The 18054-nt window shown below is 41.3% G+C and overlaps 1 protein-coding gene across 4 annotated transcripts in view; it reads left to right on the top strand.

Moving 5' to 3' along the window:
- The window catches only part of SYNE1 (spectrin repeat containing nuclear envelope protein 1), a 524167-nt gene that overhangs the window by 487746 nt on the left and 18367 nt on the right, over window positions 1-18054 (top strand). For 3 of the 4 annotated variants that reach the window (XM_026454397.1, XM_023206131.1, XM_023206132.2), the window contains 10 exons: window positions 2135-2322; window positions 3182-3332; window positions 6040-6222; window positions 6489-6626; window positions 8500-8691; window positions 9779-10112; window positions 12507-12575; window positions 14282-14424; window positions 16756-16882; window positions 17611-17822. In XM_026454397.1, coding sequence (XP_026310182.1) covers window positions 2135-2322; window positions 3182-3332; window positions 6040-6222; window positions 6489-6626; window positions 8500-8691; window positions 9779-10112; window positions 12507-12575; window positions 14282-14424; window positions 16756-16882; window positions 17611-17822 — 1737 coding nt within the window. The remainder of the gene's footprint in view (window positions 1-2134; window positions 2323-3181; window positions 3333-6039; window positions 6223-6488; window positions 6627-8499; window positions 8692-9778; window positions 10113-12506; window positions 12576-14281; window positions 14425-16755; window positions 16883-17610; window positions 17823-18054) is intronic. The other variant, XM_023206133.1, reaches the window with a different exon arrangement.

Genomic DNA, 18054 nt, shown 5'->3' with positions numbered 1-18054 from the left:
ATGGTGGTGGGTGCCTGTAATCCCAGCTACTCGGGAGGCTGAGGTAGGAGAATCAGGAGGAGAATCAGACAGGAGGTTGTAGTGAGCCAAGATCATGTCACTGCACTCCAGCCTGGGTGACACAGTGAGACTCCATCTCAAAAAAAAAAAGTTGTTCTCTGAGGAAGCTGCTGATGTCATGCATGATATAGTCCCTTAAATAGTATTTCTACATATTTGTGGAGTACATATGATATTTTGTCACATGCATAGACTGTAATGATCAAGTCAGGGCATTTGGGGTATCCGTCACCTCTGTATTTATTATTTCTATGTGTTGGGAACATTTCAATTTCTCTCTTCTAGCTATTTTGAAATATGTAGTACATTGTTGTTAACTATAGTTATTCTACTCTATCGAACAATAAAACTTATTCCCCCTAACTGTATGTTTGTATCTATTGACCAACCTCGCTTCATGGCCCCAAAACACTCTTCCCAGCCTCTGCTATCTGGCGTTCTACTCTCTCCCTCCGTGAGATCAACTTTTTTAGCTCCCACATACAAGTGAGAACGTGTCATATTTATGTTTTTGTACCTGGCTTATTTCACGTAACCTAATGACCTCTAGTTCCATCCATGTGGCTGCAAACAACGTAATTTCATTTTTTATGACCGAATAATATTCCATTGTATGTGTGTGTATATATATGTCACTTTTTCTTTATTTGTTCGTCCATTGATAACCATGTTACCTTTTAATGATGGTGGAATTAACTGTTTAAAAAAGAATGCAAATCGGCTGGGTGCGGCGACTCACGCTGTAATCCCAGCACTTTGGAAGGCCTAGGTGGGCAGATCACCTGAAGTCAGGAGTTCAAGACCAGCCTGGCCAACATGGTAAAACCCTGTCTCTACAAAACTACAAAAATTAGCCGGGCATGATGGCGGGTACCTGTAATCCCAGCCACCTGGGAGGCTGAGGCAGGAAAATCACTTGAACCCGGGAGGCAGAAGTTGCCATGAACTGAGATTGCGCCATTGCTCTCCAGTCTGGGTGACGGAGTGAAACTCCATCTCAAAAAAAGTAAAAAATTAAAAAAAGAATGTAAATCTTTGGATCTTAAAACCCAGTTCTTGAGTGCCAGCTCTAGCACGTGCATATGTCCAGGCCCTCGGTATCTATGTTTCTACATTGGTAGATTCTACCAACTGTAGATCAAAAGTATTTGGGAAAAATAATTGGATCTGCATTGAATATGTACAGACTTTTTATTCTTGTCATGGTTACCTAAACAATACAGTATAAGAACTATTTCTATAGCATTTACATTGTATTAGGTATTATAAGTAATCTCAAGATGATTTAAAGTGTATGGAAGGATGTGCATAGGAGGTATGCAAATACTACAACATTCAATATCAGGGACTTAAGTATCCGTGGATTTTGGAATCGAAGGGAAGTTCTGGAACCAATCCCCTGACAGATACTAAGAGATGACTGTATTGCATTGATTGATTGATTGGGATGAAAGTGATGTATTTGTGAAGTAGAGTCTGGGGCAAGATTCTTTTTTTTTGTTGTTTTTTTTGAGACGGAGTCTCACTCTGTCGCCCAGGCTGGAGTGCAGTGGCCGGATCAAGCTCCGCCTCCCAGGTTCACACCATTCTCCTGCCTCAGCCTCCCGAGTAGCTGGGACTACAGGCGCCTGCCACCTTGTCCGGCTCGTTTTTTGTATTTTTTAGTAGAGACGGGGTTTCACCAGGTTAGCCAGGATGGTCTCGATCTCCTGACCTTGTGATCCGCCCATCTCGGCCTCCCAAAGTGCTGGGATTACAGGCTTGAGCCACCGCACCCGGCCAAGATTCATTTTTTTATTGATTAAAGAAGTTAGTTTTACTCCTAGTGTAAACTATTTCATTTGTTCAGTTTATATGTTGGCATTACTCACATAGCCAAAATATTTCTACATACATTTTCTAGTACTTTTAAGCTTGCTGGATTTCATAAATGAGGCTCAATAAATGTCATACATTCAGGGAAATTAAATATTTGTCAAAGTGTAGCCTAACCATTTATCAACAGACATTGCTTCAGTTTCTCTCCTCTGTATACATGTAATTGTTGAATAGAGCCTGTTGCGTTCCCCTGCAGGAGCTTCAGAGAGACATAGAGAAGCACAGTACAGGTGTTGCATCTGTCCTCAACCTGTGTGAAGTCCTGCTGCACGACTGTGATGCCTGTGCCACTGATGCCGAGTGTGACTCTATCCAGCAGGCTACAAGAAACCTGGACCGGCGGTGGAGAAACATTTGTGCTATGTCCATGGAAAGGAGACTCAAGTGAGCTGGGATGCTGAAACAGGGAAGAGGAAAGACCAAAATGAAAATAAAAATCACCCAGAGTATCCACTGTTCACTCTTTCCTGTTGGTTACAATGTCCAAAAATAGCTGTGGCTTCCCAAACTTGCTATTATCTACATTTAGTTGAGAAAATAAGTAGATATAAAAGTAATATATAAATATAACAAGCCAAGTTATGTCTGACTTAACAGTTTAAAAATAACACGGAAACGTAAAAGTACACCCTTGTCAAAGAAGCATAACATTACAGAATGTGTAGCTGTGAAAACAGTAATGTTCTTCTATTACAAATTAAATAAAAACACATTTATCTTTAAGCCCTTTGAAATTTAAGGTGGCAGAAAATCGTGCTGTGTTACAAAGTGACATCGTGGCTGTGCTCTCTGGCAAACTGTTGAAAGCTTAATGTTTGTCCTGCTGTCATAGATTGACTTTTGTCAGTGTGAGTTGAATGTTGGACTTCAATGGATTTTCAGACTTCGTTTTCATTTCCGTAAAACACTGGCATGAGTGCACACTGTAAACCTGTTGTTGCTTTTCTAAACTTGTTGCACACATCCAAGGCAGCTCATGTGATGTGTTTATAATTTTCAATTTGACTAATTCAAAATCCAGAGCTGCAGGACATGTTTTTTAAAAAATAAAACAGCTGTTTTATTTTAGCTCAAACAGTTGTCTCTCTTGCGCTCTGGTCAAATTTGGCTCGAGCCATGGTTATTGTTTGGCACAACAGTTGCCTCTGCGGGCACCCTTAATCCAGTGGCAGGCATCAGACCGGGTTCTGGAGCAAAAACAGTCTCCAATAATCAGATTCTGTTCTTTCATTTTCTGCCCCAGAATCGAAGAGACATGGCGATTGTGGCAGAAATTTCTGGATGACTATTCACGTTTTGAAGATTGGCTGAAGACTTCAGAAAGGACAGCTGCATTTCCCAGCTCTTCTGGGGTGATCTATACAGTTGCCAAGGAAGAACTAAAGAAATTTGAGGTGATTTATAATTCCAAATTTTTAATCCTTATTTTGCTATTAAAGTAGCCAGCTGGTAGTTGGAGTTCCAAGACCTAAACTAGTTGTTCACCACATGTTATCTGTTCAAATTGCTGGGTGAGGACTTTGCAGCCATCTTTATTATGACCTCATAAGTAGGCAAAGAAGGAGGAAAAAGAGGTTTTCCTAAAGGATCTTGGCATGATTTTTATTTCAGAATTATTCCACAATCAAGCATCCTTTCTATGATTAAAATATGATGTTTTTATACTATAAAAATCTACCTTCCAAATACATTTTTGTATTTTCTTTACCTAATCAGAGTGTGTGTGTGTGTGCGTGTGTGTGTGTGTGTGTATTTGATAAAAGAGTTGGCTCTAGAACAGAATAAAACATTTTCATTATAATTCATTTCTAATTACACAGTATGTGTGTGTATATGTGTCTTGAGTCACCAAAACTTTTCAATTACACTGCTAACTATAAGGCTAACTTTTGCTTTGAAAGTTCCAAAACAGACGAAAATAGCTGTAGTGTAATCATATTCATAAAGAAGTCATCCAAGAATTGATTCCAGTACCTTGCCTGCTTGCACGATCTCAAGTCCACTCTGTCACTGTTGTACAATGAAGCTCTGACTTCTCCACTGCCTTTCCTTTTCATGGAAGACCTGACCTAGCCCCAAACTGACCATTTTTAAATGTGAAGGTGTTTTTCCTTTCAGTTCCCACTGCTAGGCAGTCGTGTGCTCAGACATGTTGACAGCAAAGAGTTCAGAAGCATTCTGACCATTCTCGGTTGCTAATTCTGCCCCAATTCCTCGAGATGTTTAGAAGTAAGAATAAAAATGCAATGAAATGCAGCTGCATTCATTTTTACCTTGTGACATCAGGTAACCAGGCATTTACTGAGGCCTATCATGGGAAATAGGAAGTTCCCTTTTTATTCTTATGGAGTTTAAAATCTCAGGGTTGTACTTGGACCGGTATATGAATCTAGAAAAATGTTCAAATACTTTGTGAAATGAATGAATTACTTTGATGTCTGAATGGTGAATGAATTTATATGCACTATACCACTAAATTAAAATAAACAATGCTTTTGTTCCTATATAAAAGATATTCCCTTAGAAAACTACTAGTAAAAAGCACAGTAAACTCTGCAGTAGATTCCAGGTCATCTTGACGTGAATGAATGTTAGTGGAAGAGCTGCTCAACTGCATCTTACTACACTCAGCTTCATAAAGGTTAAAACCTTTTATAATTAGCTTATACTGCAAAGCAGATTATATAAGATTCTTTTTGATGCTATTTTAGACTCTCAGATTTTAAAGCAAAAGTTAGCCTTATATTTAGCTTCTATAATGATTGATTTTATTTTTTATCATGAATTTTGTCATTAATTTTCTTAAGAGACAGAAATGAATTGCAGAAACAAAGTTGTGCTTGTGGACAGTCTTTAGCTGGTCCAATCGCATGAATGTTTGAGCTGGATGTGGGTGTGCTGGGGTATCTCCCTGGGGGTACTCCAACCTTACGCCAGTGGACAAACACGTACTGTGGCTTCCAGTCATGGCCAGAGCTGAACTTTCCTTACCACTCCCTTTGCTGGAGAAGTAACTTAAGGTTTTTAGACTGGAAGCTAGGATTTCCTAGGATGAAGGCTCTGAAAGCAACTCTCAGAAGGAAAGCGATTTAAGAGGCAGAAATGTGGTCACATGTAAACAGTGTGATGAGCCAAGGAGAACAGAATTTGGGGATTTGATGAGTACAGTTCAGTTTACTAATTATAATTTTCATTTTGGTCTAATGCCAAGATAAAAATCAGTCATAAATCATACAAATGATTTTTTTTAAAGCTTCATTTTATTTTGGCCAAATCACTCTTACGCTATAGGGCTCTTCCATATTTGCAAGGAAAAGGCAGAAAAGAATATTTTACCTTCAGAATCTCTAAACTGTCCCTGGGATAGCTTCAAAAATAGATAGATGCTTCTGTGTAGGGTGGTACACTAGCTCTAACATGTTTTATAAAACCTAATTAAATCACAGGGACAACAAGAAAGAAACTGAGCATGTTCCCAATTTTTTAAAATATAAAGTTACTTGTATTTTACTAAATTACTCTTCCTAAAAGCATATAATAGCTTGATGTTTGGAAGACCTTTTGCAAAAGGTAGTTTTAAATTTTTTCCTAATGGACAACAGAATTGAGGCAATTTCTAGATTTTTAGAAAAGTACATATTTTACAAATAAACAGTTCCATTATAGATCTCTTTTCTCCATATTGACAGCAGAACTCTTGAACGTTTCAAACTCACATTTCCACACACGTGTATATGTTTTATAGTGGTTTGCTTTGTGGAAATATTTGTTTCTAGGACATTAATTATTTTTAAAGCTATGTGTATATGTATGTGTGTGTATATGTGTGTGTCTATATATGTGTGTTGTATGCATGTGTGTTTATTTATTACTACTCCCCGTTTTCATATTTTTCAATTTATTCACTCCCTTTCCTTTAAGCTGTGCTGACTAAATGACTTTGCTTTAACAAGAGGAAGTATACCATTATTAGACATCATTTTTTCCGTCTGTGGTAGTGTAACTTGCCATTCTCCCAGAGGCTACAATAAGAAAACCAGGAGCCACTACTGAGAGTCCTTCGCTGATTTCCCACACTGATATGCTTCTCTGTGGCCTTAGGCTTTCCAGCGACAGGTCCACGAGTGCCTGACGCAGCTGGAACTGATCAACAAGCAGTACCGCCGCCTGGCCAGAGAGAACCGCACTGATTCAGCCTGTAGCCTCAAACAGATGGTTCACGAAGGCAATCAGAGATGGGACAACCTGCAAAAGCGCGTCACCTCCATCTTGCGCAGACTCAAGGTTTTTGCTATGCCTCATCTGTAATTTAGAGGCCAGAGGATGGGATTGGGCCATTCGAATGCAGTCTTGAGACACAATCTCAGTGATTTTATAAGAATGGGATGGCAGGAGGAGTAAACGGGGAGTGCTATAGCAAAGGATTGCAGGCTTCTCACTGCCTGCTGAGAAAATGACTTTACAGGACACTGGAATTCATTGTGCCATCTCCATGTGTTTATAAGGACTTTTCATAAAAATAATTGTTACTACTTTCCTCTGCCTTCCAGCATTTTATTGGCCAGCGTGAGGAGTTTGAGACTGCGCGGGACAGCATTCTGGTCTGGCTCACGGAGATGGATCTTCAGCTCACTAATATTGAACATTTTTCTGAGTGTGATGTTCAAGCTAAAATAAAGCAACTCAAGGTAATAGATTATTTTTCAAATTATCAATGTGAAGAAAGCCTGAAAAGGAAAGGATATGTGGCTGTTTTTGTGAAGAACATAGCAAATAACTTTTCTTTTGAAAAATTAATTCTGGACTGCAAAAAAAATTTAGAAAATATAAAAGATATTAAAAAATAAGATAAACAGCACTGCCCAGAGATAACCACCATTGCTTATCTCTGGGTAGTGCTCTTATCTTCTTTGATATTGATATTGTTGATATTTTTCAACAGCTTGATTGATTTTCAGTCAGCGTGATTGCCAGGGTATTAGGGATGTTCTGTTGTTGTTGTTTTGTTTTGTTTTTTTTAGAGAGAGTCTCTCTCTGTCGCCCAGGCTAAAGTTCAGTGGCACAATCTCAGCTCACTGCAACCTCCACCTCCCGGGTTCAAGTAATTCTCCTGCCTCAGCCTGCCAAGTAGCTGGGATTACAGGCACCCACCACCACGTCTGGCTAGCTTTTGTATTTTTGTAGTTTTTTAGTAAAGATGGAGTTTCACTATGTTGGCCAGGCTGGTCTCGAACTCCTGACCTCAAGTGATCCGCCTGCCTTGGCCTCCCAAAGTGCTGGGATTACAGGCATGAGCCACCCTTCCTGGCCTTGTTGTTGTTGTTTTCGTTTATTTTTTCTAATTTGTTTGTAGCACCTTCACACCGTTCCTTTAACCTCCATGTTGCAAAGCAATACAACTTTCTATGTCAGGATTTCATCCCTCACAGTCTACATTCTTAGATACCAAGTTAATTTTAAATACATTTTGTATTTTTCACTATATAATTCAAACACAGTGGTTAGCTAGAAATTTGAATAGGAGGGATATACATTAGATGTAAGGATTTCCTAAAAGGAGGAGTATTTAACAAACTGAGTATTTTCCAAGGCAGCTTATGAAATTTTCTTCCCAAGATAGATGGATTTTTTTAAAGAATGGTCATGATGCCCATAACCTTTGGGTTGTTATAATAAAACAAGGAACTTTCCCTTAGTCATCGATTCTCAGGATGGAAGAAACAATAAACCCTGCTATTCTGCCTCACCCTCTGCCCTGATTCCTCTCTCCTGTCATCTCACAGGCAAGTCAACATTTACATTCTTCCACGGAAAGTGTCTGCCAAGTGGTAATTGAATCTTGTCCCTCGGGCCCCTGGCGGGATGATGGAACTTCTTACTACCCTTCCTTCTCTCGGGAGTCTTTTTCACCATTGGACAATTCAGCTCTTCCACAATTTATTATTGTGTTGAATTAAAAGTGAACACTGAAACATACCCCGGGGATTTAAATCTTTTGCAACACATAGAATGAATCTAAATAATCCTCCTGGAATTCCTTGTTTTTCAAATCATTATAACTTTACCTGCCTATGTTCTGAAATAATGAAAGAATCACCTGAGAAGAAGGTGTGGCATTGGGTGGCTTCTCTTAGTCATGTTTGACATTAGGATGAGGACATCTGAAATTAAAATGTTCAAGATTTCTTTAAAATGCCACATTTATTTCAGTGGCAGTGTATTGATTACCATTGCTTTTGTCAGGGATAACCAGAGCTGTCAATTTACAGTAGGTTTGAATATTTTTCCCTGTTACTCTCTACCCACACTACCTGTAACGGTAAATTTTATTAGCCAAAAGCGCTTTTCTGATCATGGAATTCGAATGTTTCTATTTATGACTCCTGTTCTGGCTGAAACTGTGTATGTTTTACTTTAGAAGGTCTTGTCTTGTGATTGTATATGGTCAATTAAATAGCCCCTACACGTCTTTTTTAATGTAATGAGAAATACATCTTTTATGATTCTTTTATATCATTGTAAGCAACAACAGCAAAATCACATGAGATTTGTACTCCCTAGGCCTTCCAGCAGGAAATTTCACTGAACCACAATAAGATTGAGCAGATAATTGCCCAAGGAGAACAGCTGATAGAAAAGAGTGAGCCCTTGGATGCGGCGATCATCGAGGAGGAACTAGACGAGCTCCGACGGTACTGCCAGGAGGTCTTCGGGCGTGTGGAAAGATACCATAAGAAACTGATCCGCCTGCCTGTATGTAATATTGATTTTCTTAGTTGTCATTAAATCTAAAGAGAATAAATCATGTGGGATTGAGTTGTACAGTGGGTGAGAGCCCAGACTCTGGAGCCAGAGCACCTGAGTTCAAGTCCTGGCTTTGTCCTGCATTGTCGCTGTCACCTTCAGCAAGCTACTCACTTCACCCTTCTTGCCTCAGCTTCCTCAAATGTGAAACTGGTTTAGTAGCAGTAACTACCCTGTACAAAGGATTGTTTTGAGCGTTAGATAAGTTAATGTATACAAAGAGTTTAGAAGAACATTTGACTCTTGTCTTCTATGGAAGATAAATAAGAATCTTCTGATCACAGAAACATATGGAATGGCGCTGCTCTAGAGAAGCCTCTAGAAGAAATAAGGGAAGCCTCTAGAAGAAATACGATAAAAGGAAGCAATGTGAACAGCTTCTCAATTGATGAGGTTAGGTTTAGGTGAATTTTCATTCTTCCATTTTCCTAATTGCTACCATAATCACATCTTACCTATAGAGATGTTACTAGAATATTTGGAATCTTCTACGATCAAATCTATTTTATATCCGGGCTATAAGGGCAAGCTAAGGTCTTAGTAATTTGCTCTTATTTCCGATCCGTGCCAGTGTGTAGGTGTTGTGTGTTAGGCATGGTAGTAGATTGCCTTTCTTTATAATATTTATTTAATCTTATATTAATTATTTGAAGTAAGTTTTAATGTTATTCCCATTTTACCAACAATGAAACTGAGGCTTAGGTAGGATAATTTATAAGACTTTAATTTTTTACCTCACAGAAACCCTATGGGGTGCCTGGGAGTCTTATTCCCACTTTATAGATGAGAAGACTGAGGCCCAGAGGAATTAAGTTCCTTATCCAAGCTTAAACAGGAAGTACACAGCAAAACTCAGATTTCAACCCGGACAGTCAAACTCTAGGGCAGCACTGTCCCCTGTATTTCTGTGGTCAGAAGATTCTTATTTATTTGCTCAGAAGAAGTTAAAGATTGTCCCCACATGGTAGGCAGGTGGCCCAGATAAGAAGCTAGTCTGACCACTGCAGTGACGGGGTTGCCTTGACTTCCCTTCTAGCTCCCAGATGATGAGCACGACCTCTCGGACAGAGAGCTGGAGCTGGAAGACTCTGCAGCTCTGTCAGACCTGCACTGGCATGACCGCTCTGCAGACAGCCTGCTTTCTCCACAGCCTTCCTCCAACCCCTCCCTGTCGCTCGCTCAGCCCCTCCGGAGCGAGCGGTCGGGACGAGACACCCCGGCTAGTGTGGACTCCATCCCCCTGGAGTGGGACCACGACTATGACCTCAGTCGGGACCTGGAGTCTGCAGTGTCCAGAGCTCTGCCCTCTGAGGATGAAGAGAGTCAGGACGACAAAGATTTCTACCTCCGGGGAGCTGTTGGCTTATCAGGTAGGAGAGAGCCAGTGTGCCAGCTTAAAGGAAAGTCAGAGGGAATTAATATTGCCCTGGAAACATGACAGCTATCCAGAATCATTTGCTTCCCTCTCCCATGCGGGGAAATTGTACCTAAGTGAACACTTAGATATGAGTGTGATTATAAAATGCAAATTTTGGTGTGGCCATTGATTTATTCCACATAGATTTGTGGTAGCAGGTGACAGGCGCTTTGCCAGGTCCTAGGGATACACAGTCCTCTCCTTCTCCCAGAGCTTCCCTCTAGGGTGGGACACAGTGAGAAACCACTGTGTGAAGTGTTTGGGGCTAAGATGGCAGTGTGGTGACAGGACACACGAGCAGGGGCAACAAAGCTGGAGTCCTGGGAGAGGCTTCGGGAAAGAAACCGTGGAGCTGAGTCCAGTGGGTGAATCGCAGTTGGTCAGGTGGGCTCAGTAGTGCTTAGAGGAAGAAAGGAGGGGAAGCCTCCCTGCTTTGTGATTGGCCTGGTGCTTTTGATCATCAGCAGTTTGTCTGGAATGACAGGCATGGAGTGGACAAAGTGAAGAGCCTGGCTGTGAGGCAGCCTGTTCACCATGGGAAAGAGCTTTGGCTCCTATCCTGAAGGTTGTGGAGCCACAGCAGGATCTGTGGAGGGAGGTGCTGGGATCCCCCTCCTCAGGGATGTGCAGATTTTCATGTTGTATTTTTCTGGATACCACAGGGAGAAGGGCATATTCGGGGGAGAGAGCTCAGATGAAACCGTTTACAACCTCAGACAGAAGTAGGGTGGTGGCTTGAACTAGGGAAAGCAGCATTGGGAATGGAGAGAATGGGAGAGATTTGAGAAACCACACAGAGAAGACTTCTCCTTAACTCTCAGTCCGTTGAACTGGGATGGAGGCGATTTTCTGGGATGGGCATCTTGGTGAAAGATGCAGGTGGTCCTAGGCCCTGAAGACCACAAGAGGGAAGGAGCACTGTGGGTGCAGCTGGGCAAGGGAGGTGGGGCTGTGAGAGCAGGGAGGGGATGAGTTTGCTTGTGTGCATCCTGATCTTGAGATCCCTGCGCAATATCCAAATGCAAAAGTCCAGTCATAGATGCACAGGTGTGAAGTGCAGAAGCCGGAAATGCTGATTGGGTAGTTATTCACAAGTAAATGGCAATGGTCCTGGAGTGCACGGAGGAGCTCACACAGGAAGAGTGTGTGAAGGAAAACAAGAAGGACCATCACCCAAGCCGCACATGCAGTGAAGGGATGGACAGAGAAACAGGAACTCTGTAAGGAAGGTGGATAAAAATAGAATAAAGAGTTGGAGGCTGATTTGTGGCACTTGGAAATACATCTCATACATTCTCTAAAAGGACATCTGGGGATTTCTGTTTGGTTCTGATAGTTCACATCAGATTCCCAAAGGATAACACTGTTCTAAAAAGAAAATTATTTCTCTCATTTCTATTTTGTCTTTACAGTAAGGCCTATTAGTCAGGCGTATGGCATCTGAAGCAGAGCTGTCCAAAACTAGCCACTGGCCAATTGGGGCTGTTGAGCTCTGAGATGGGACTGTGCAAATTGAGATGGGCTGCGCATGGAAAACATGCTTACATGAATTTCAGAGACTTAGTACAAAGAAAGAAAATAAAATATTAATAATAATTATGTTGTTTACATGTTATAATCTCTATCTAATAGAGTGTTAAAATTAATTTTCTATGTTTCTTTTTACATTTCTAATGTGGCTATGAAGCCTTTAAAATTACATATATAGTTCACGTAGAAATATATGGGACAGTGCTTCTCTGGAATCTGACTGGGCTGAAATCTCAGTTCTGCCAAGTTTCTGTTTAAACTTGGATAAGGAACTTAATTCCTCTGTGCCTCAGTTTTCTCATCTGTAAAATTCAATCTCTGTGAGCTCTTTTTTTTTTTTTTGAGACGAAGTCTCGCTCTGTGGCCCAGGCTGGAGTGCAGTGGCACGATCTCGGCTCACTGCAACCTCCGCCTCCCGGGTTCAAGCGATTCTCCTGCCTCAGCCTCCCATGTAGCTGGGATTACAGGCACCTGCCACCATGCCTGGCTAATTTTTGTATTTTTCGTAGAGACAGGGTTTCACCATGTTGGCCAGGCTGAGGCTGGTCTCAAACTCCTGACCTCAGGTGATCCACCCACCTCAGCCTCCCAAAGTGCTGGGATTACAGGCGTGAGCCACCGTGCCTGGCCCACTGTGAGTTCTTATGATTCATTTCAGGAAACCTTTGGTGAGCCTGCATGCTCCTCTGTGCACTCAGGAACTTTGTGTCTAGAATAACTGACTTCCTTTTTTTCCCCTAGGAAAGTTATTTTCCTGCACAAGGGATTCAAGGTTTCCAAAACTTAGCTGTCAACTTAGACTGTGCTTTTTTTGCAGATGTAATGATCCCTGAAAGCCCTGAGGCCTATGTAAAACTCACAGAAAATGCAATCAAAAATACCTCTGGTAGGCACGACAAGCCGGAGCCAGCCTCCCTGCCTCCCCTGTATAATAAGCCTCCTCTCTTAGCACATCTGCTGTATCTCTCCCAGCTTTGTGGCTCTAGCATGTTAAGGCACAGCCTTCCTCTCTTACTGCTGTACTAGAAAAAACAGCTGGTTAAATCCACACCAAGAATAAGATTTCACTAATCCAGTGAAACAAAATAACTTCTCAACTCGTTAAATGGTAATTGGTCTCATTAAGTATAGACCTGTCAAGCCCATTAACAGCAGAAAATATGAGACGGAAAACCCAGTCATCAGCCTCTGTGCCCTGGTGTTCTACGTGGTGTGGTAACTTCAGCTTCACTGTGCACAGACCTACCTGGGGCTGGAGAGTCAGGGTGCAGGCTGTGGTCCCAAGTCCGCCAGCGTGCATGAGTGACCTTGGGCACATCCACTACTTTATCCTCCCCATCTCAGGAATCCCATAGGAGACAGGGACAAGATCAGATTTCATCTCTAAACAATATATGTAATTTTAATTTAAGAACTCTTATAATTTGAAATGAAAAATGTATTCCACGGTATGTTTAGCCATAGATAAGGACAGAACTGTTCCTGAAACAAGAAGAATTAAAGAAAGAAAAACGGAACTAGTTTTGCTTAGTGTTATATTAGACGAACTGTAGTTCAGCAGTTCAGAATCAGTGATGGGGGGTGTAGGGGGGATAGAGTTTGAACACAGTGATATGATACTGAATCATGGAGTTACTAGTTTACACTTCCGTTTTTGAAGAAAACTGAAGGGACAGAAAGCAAAGTAACATTACTAAGAGGGTGATTCCCAGGGAGAGACCTCTCCTAGGTGTATCTAGAAGGCCTTTTTTAGAAACAAATACATTTAATAAGGCTTACTAATATTTGTTCTGCTTTCACCCCATGCTAGCTTCACTTTGATTATCAAATGTTCCTGTGTAGTTCAAAGATTTTGATACACACACACACACACATACACACTATAATTTTACAAAGAAATGTTACAACTTTGAGAGGAGAATGAGCCAGAATTCTAGGCTATGAGTAAGAACCTGCCTAGGTGGAAATGCTAAAATCTTAGCGTTCCTCCTGGTTTTGTTTCAGATCTTAGATAAAAGCAAGTCATTGCTAGTTTGATATCTCTGTATATATCTATTCTGAGGCACTCTTTTCTTGATTAATGAATTTATGCCTTCAGTAAATGATGGATCTACCTGAGCCTTTCGTGACACTATCTTCCCCTGAGGTGCACAAAGAAAAATCAGAGGGAGGACCTTCCCCTGTTCACTAAGCAACAGCAGAAAGAGCATGAGAAAAGAACAGCTTTCTCCTTACTGAGATGCAGCAGACACCATTGCAGATTTTTAGAAAGGCCTTCCACACTGACAACATTCAGATGATCAGGGGTTCAGCTTGAAGAGGGATAGGTGCACGAAGCTGTTCAAAACTGACTGAAGAGCCGTTTTGCGACGTCCAGTCTGCTAGGGCTCTCAGTCAAGCACCTTCATTGGTTTCGCCATTTTAATGTCTAACCCACCGGCACGATGGTACTAAATTTGCTTTGTAATTACCTACACCTGCCATTTCTGTACTACTGTAACTGAAATCATTTCTGAAACTTCTCCTTGAATAACAAGCTTTAAATAAGTCAAATAGTTTGTCCGGTAAAGATTCTTATGGTTGCCACCGCAGGGGACCACAGCGCCCTAGAGTCACAGATCCGACAACTGGGCAAAGCCCTGGATGATAGCCGCTTTCAGATACAGCAAACCGAAAATATCATTCGCAGCAAAACTCCCACGGGGCCAGAGCTAGACACCAGCTACAAAGGCTACGTAAGTATCCTGGCCATCCTCATTCTGACCTGTACAAAACCACAGTTCTAGGTCAAAGAACAGTTCGTCTGCAGCATAAGGGCTTTATGTGGTCTCTGAATACCATGCTGCCCTTGAACTCATGAACCTAGATGTGCAAAGCCAAGCCCTGTTATTAAGTTACCATTTGAGTAGAACTTGTCTGTTTTTAGGCCCACAAAACTGTTGTAATGACAAACCTGTTCCATTTTCATTGAGAGCAGCAAAATACTTTGGCTCCCAAACGTCATTAGGCATTTTTCCAAATTCAACTAATAATTTGGACCAAGGTTAACCTTGGAGCAGCAGATTTTAGCTAATAGATTACTAACATGCAGTTCATGCAGTTTTTGGGATTTTTTTGTTTTTTGTTTTGTTTTTTGTAGTTCTTTTCCTGGGTTCACCGAATGACCTTGGGAATGTTTTTCTCTTCTGTTTTTAGTGTGCGCATTCTGAAGAAAACAGTTCTAACAAGAGAGATTTGGAGACAAGATAGCAAGGCATGGGATATCTAGGCAGCTATTGGCTGTGTTCTATCTAGGCAGCTATTGGCTGTGTATGATAAAGTCTAACAGAGCGTTATTTGCCCTACTCGAGTTACTGACCAGTTAATTTTCCCTAGAGAACTACCTGTTTTCCTACACATACTTAAGGAAGATAATTTTAAAGCCAGTCTCTTCTCTGCCTCACGTCTTCTTTCATATCCGAAAGACTGCTTAGTACAAGGAAAGAAAAATGAATTTCCCCAAGTCTGGTCACAACTCATATGTTCTACTTTTTGAAATTAGGGAAGAAAACTGTTCTAGCCATGTATGTTGATTTTATTATCTTCACAATTACAGAAGAGCCGTCAATCATGAGTTTGTTTCCTGTTCAGTTTGGCCTATTATACCAATTTCTATTATAGTGAAGCCACTTTTTAAAAATACCTATGATATAGTTTTATGATAATTATACTGACATCACTGGGATTACACTTAACCTCAATCAAAAGTAATCAAAGTAACTTAATGGCATTGTGATTTGTTAAAGGCTTTATGGTAAGCACAGCAGGAGTATCTTGAAATGATTTGTTCTTTTAATCTTTGAATACTGTGTCTGATATTAAAAATGAATTTTGAAGCTTTTCTTTGACTTTAGAATTTAGTCCCTTGATGCCTATTAAACATTGCTTACATTTTTTGCTAAAACAGCTGGCTTTAATATTGCTCTATAATTTTAAGTATTTTAATTATTTAATGCAAGAAAGTTCCCATGAGATTTGTGGTAACATTAACATTCCCATGTTTCATTTTAAGAAAGAGAAAGAGGGAGCAACTTGCCAAAAATTACATGCTGCATTGCCAGCTGAGGGCTCTGAGTTTTAAATCGCAGTTTGGTTTAATCTGTTTTGATTCATGAATCTTAAAGAAACTTCAAGGACTTCTCATGCAAAATCATGTATGCAAAGTACATCTTTAAGGCATTGCTTTTTGTATATGTGAATGCATCACCTGTTTAAAAGGCGTGTTTTTGAACTTTGCTTATTTAATTTTTTTTTTTTTTAAGAGACGGGGTCTCACACTCTGTCACCCAGGCTTGAGTGTGGTGTCATGATCTTAGCCCACTGCATGCAGCTTAATTCCTGGGTGCAAGCAACCTTCTCACCTTAACACCCTGAATAGCTGGGACTGCAGGTGCTCACCACCATGCCTGGCTAATTTTTAAAAATATTTTATAGAGACAGGGTCTCACCATGTTGCCCAGGCTGGTCTTGAATTCCTAGGGTCAACTGATCCTCTCACCTCGGCCCCCAAAGTGCTGGGATTAGAGGCAGGAGCCACCATGCCCAGCCTACCTCTGCTTCTTTTTTCTTTTTTCTTTTTTCTTTCTTTTTTTTTTTTTTTTTTGAGACTGGGTCTCATACTGTTGCATAGGCTTAGGGCAGTAGCACAATCATGGCTCACTGTAGCCTCAACCTCCCGGGCTCAGGTGATCCACCTCGGCCTCCCAGGTAGCTGAGACTACAGATGCACGCCACCATGCTCAGCCAAGTTTTTTGTATATTTTGTAGAGTCAGGGTTTCTCCATGTTGCCCAGCCTGGTCTCAAACTCCTGAATTCAAACAATCCATTTTCCTCAGCCTCCCAAAGTGCTGGAATCACAGGCCTGAGACACCACACTCGTCCATCTTGGCTTATTTTTACCAGAGTGGCACAGAGGGGCCAAACACAGACACTTCTCTTGCTGAGAAAGTACAGAGATATTTTCCCCTAAAGTTTTTGCACTCATGAAGATTTGGGTGACAGGGGCCGGTTGTTTATGTCTGAACAGATGAAACTGCTGGGCGAATGCAGTGGCAGTATAGACTCTGTGAAGAGACTGGAGCACAAACTGAAGGAGGAAGAGGAGAGCCTTCCTGGCTTTGTTAACCTGCATAGTACCGAAACCCAAACGGCTGGTGAGTGCGTAGTGTCTAGTTCAAGAGTGAATGAAATAGAAGATCCTGAAGCACTTTGTTAAAAGCCAAGTTCCACTTAGGTTGCTTGGCCTTCTTCTACACCGTTCTATCCCGAGAACTTCCTTCCAAGTTGTAGCAGTCTCCTTTGACAGTGAGGGGGGTGACGCATGCCATCGTGGTAGTGTTTGCCCTTGTTTCATTTATTATTATTATTATTTTTAATATTGAGATGAAGTCTCGCCATGTTGCCCAGGCTAGACTCCAACTCGTGGGCTCAAGTAATCCTCCCACTTCCCCTCGAGTAGCTGGGATTACAGGCGTGCACTGTCACCGCAGCTCTCATGTTCCAATTATTGTAATGTACCGTTTCTCACATATCTAATCAGACATTTTATATGTGTGTGCTCAGAGCTCTGTTGTAGACAGGATCCAAGAATTGAATGCTACTTCGTGCGCATGACTGCTTATGACTTCATAAAGCTCTTTACACTGTTAACGCCCATGTAGCTAACTTTTTTGCTTCATTATTATTAGAAATACAAATAGAAAAAACACAGTCATTGTAGCCATGTAGCTGTTATTTCCAGATGACAACAACGAAAATGCCCAGTGGAATTACTTTTATTTCTGTTGCTATTTAAAGTTAGCTGCCAACCTATGTTTAAAGCATTTCGTAATCGTCGCGTGTGGAGGAAAATAACCTCGCTGTTCTCTGCATGTCTTGCCAGGTGTGATTGACCGATGGGAGCTTCTCCAGGCCCAGGCATTGAGCAAGGAGTTGAGGATGAAGCAGAACCTCCAGAAGTGGCAGCAGTTTAACTCGGACTTGAACAGCATCTGGGCCTGGCTGGGGGACACGGAGGAGGAGCTGGAACAGCTCCAGCGTCTGGAACTCAGCACTGACATCCAGACAATCGAGCTCCAGATCAAAAAGCTCAAGGTAGCTGCCCCTTGCCTTTTCCATGGCAGACAAACAGAGAGCCACCGCATGAACGACTGTGCAGATGGCACCTTTAGTTTGAGCTGCTCTTATACAGCAGCAAAAAATGGATCTAACAAAAATGAGTGAGAATGCTCTCTTCACCTCTAGCCATCCCAAATTCCTGTGTTCCACAAAGATGGTTTTCTTTCTTTCTCTCCTTCTTGCCTGCCTGCCTTCCTTTCTTCCCTCC

This window comes from Piliocolobus tephrosceles, chromosome 5, assembly GCF_002776525.5.
Source record: "Piliocolobus tephrosceles isolate RC106 chromosome 5, ASM277652v3, whole genome shotgun sequence".
NCBI lineage: Eukaryota > Metazoa > Chordata > Mammalia > Primates > Cercopithecidae > Piliocolobus > Piliocolobus tephrosceles.
Note: the sequence above shows the minus strand (reverse complement) of the source record. Positions and strands in the feature narration are given on the sequence as shown.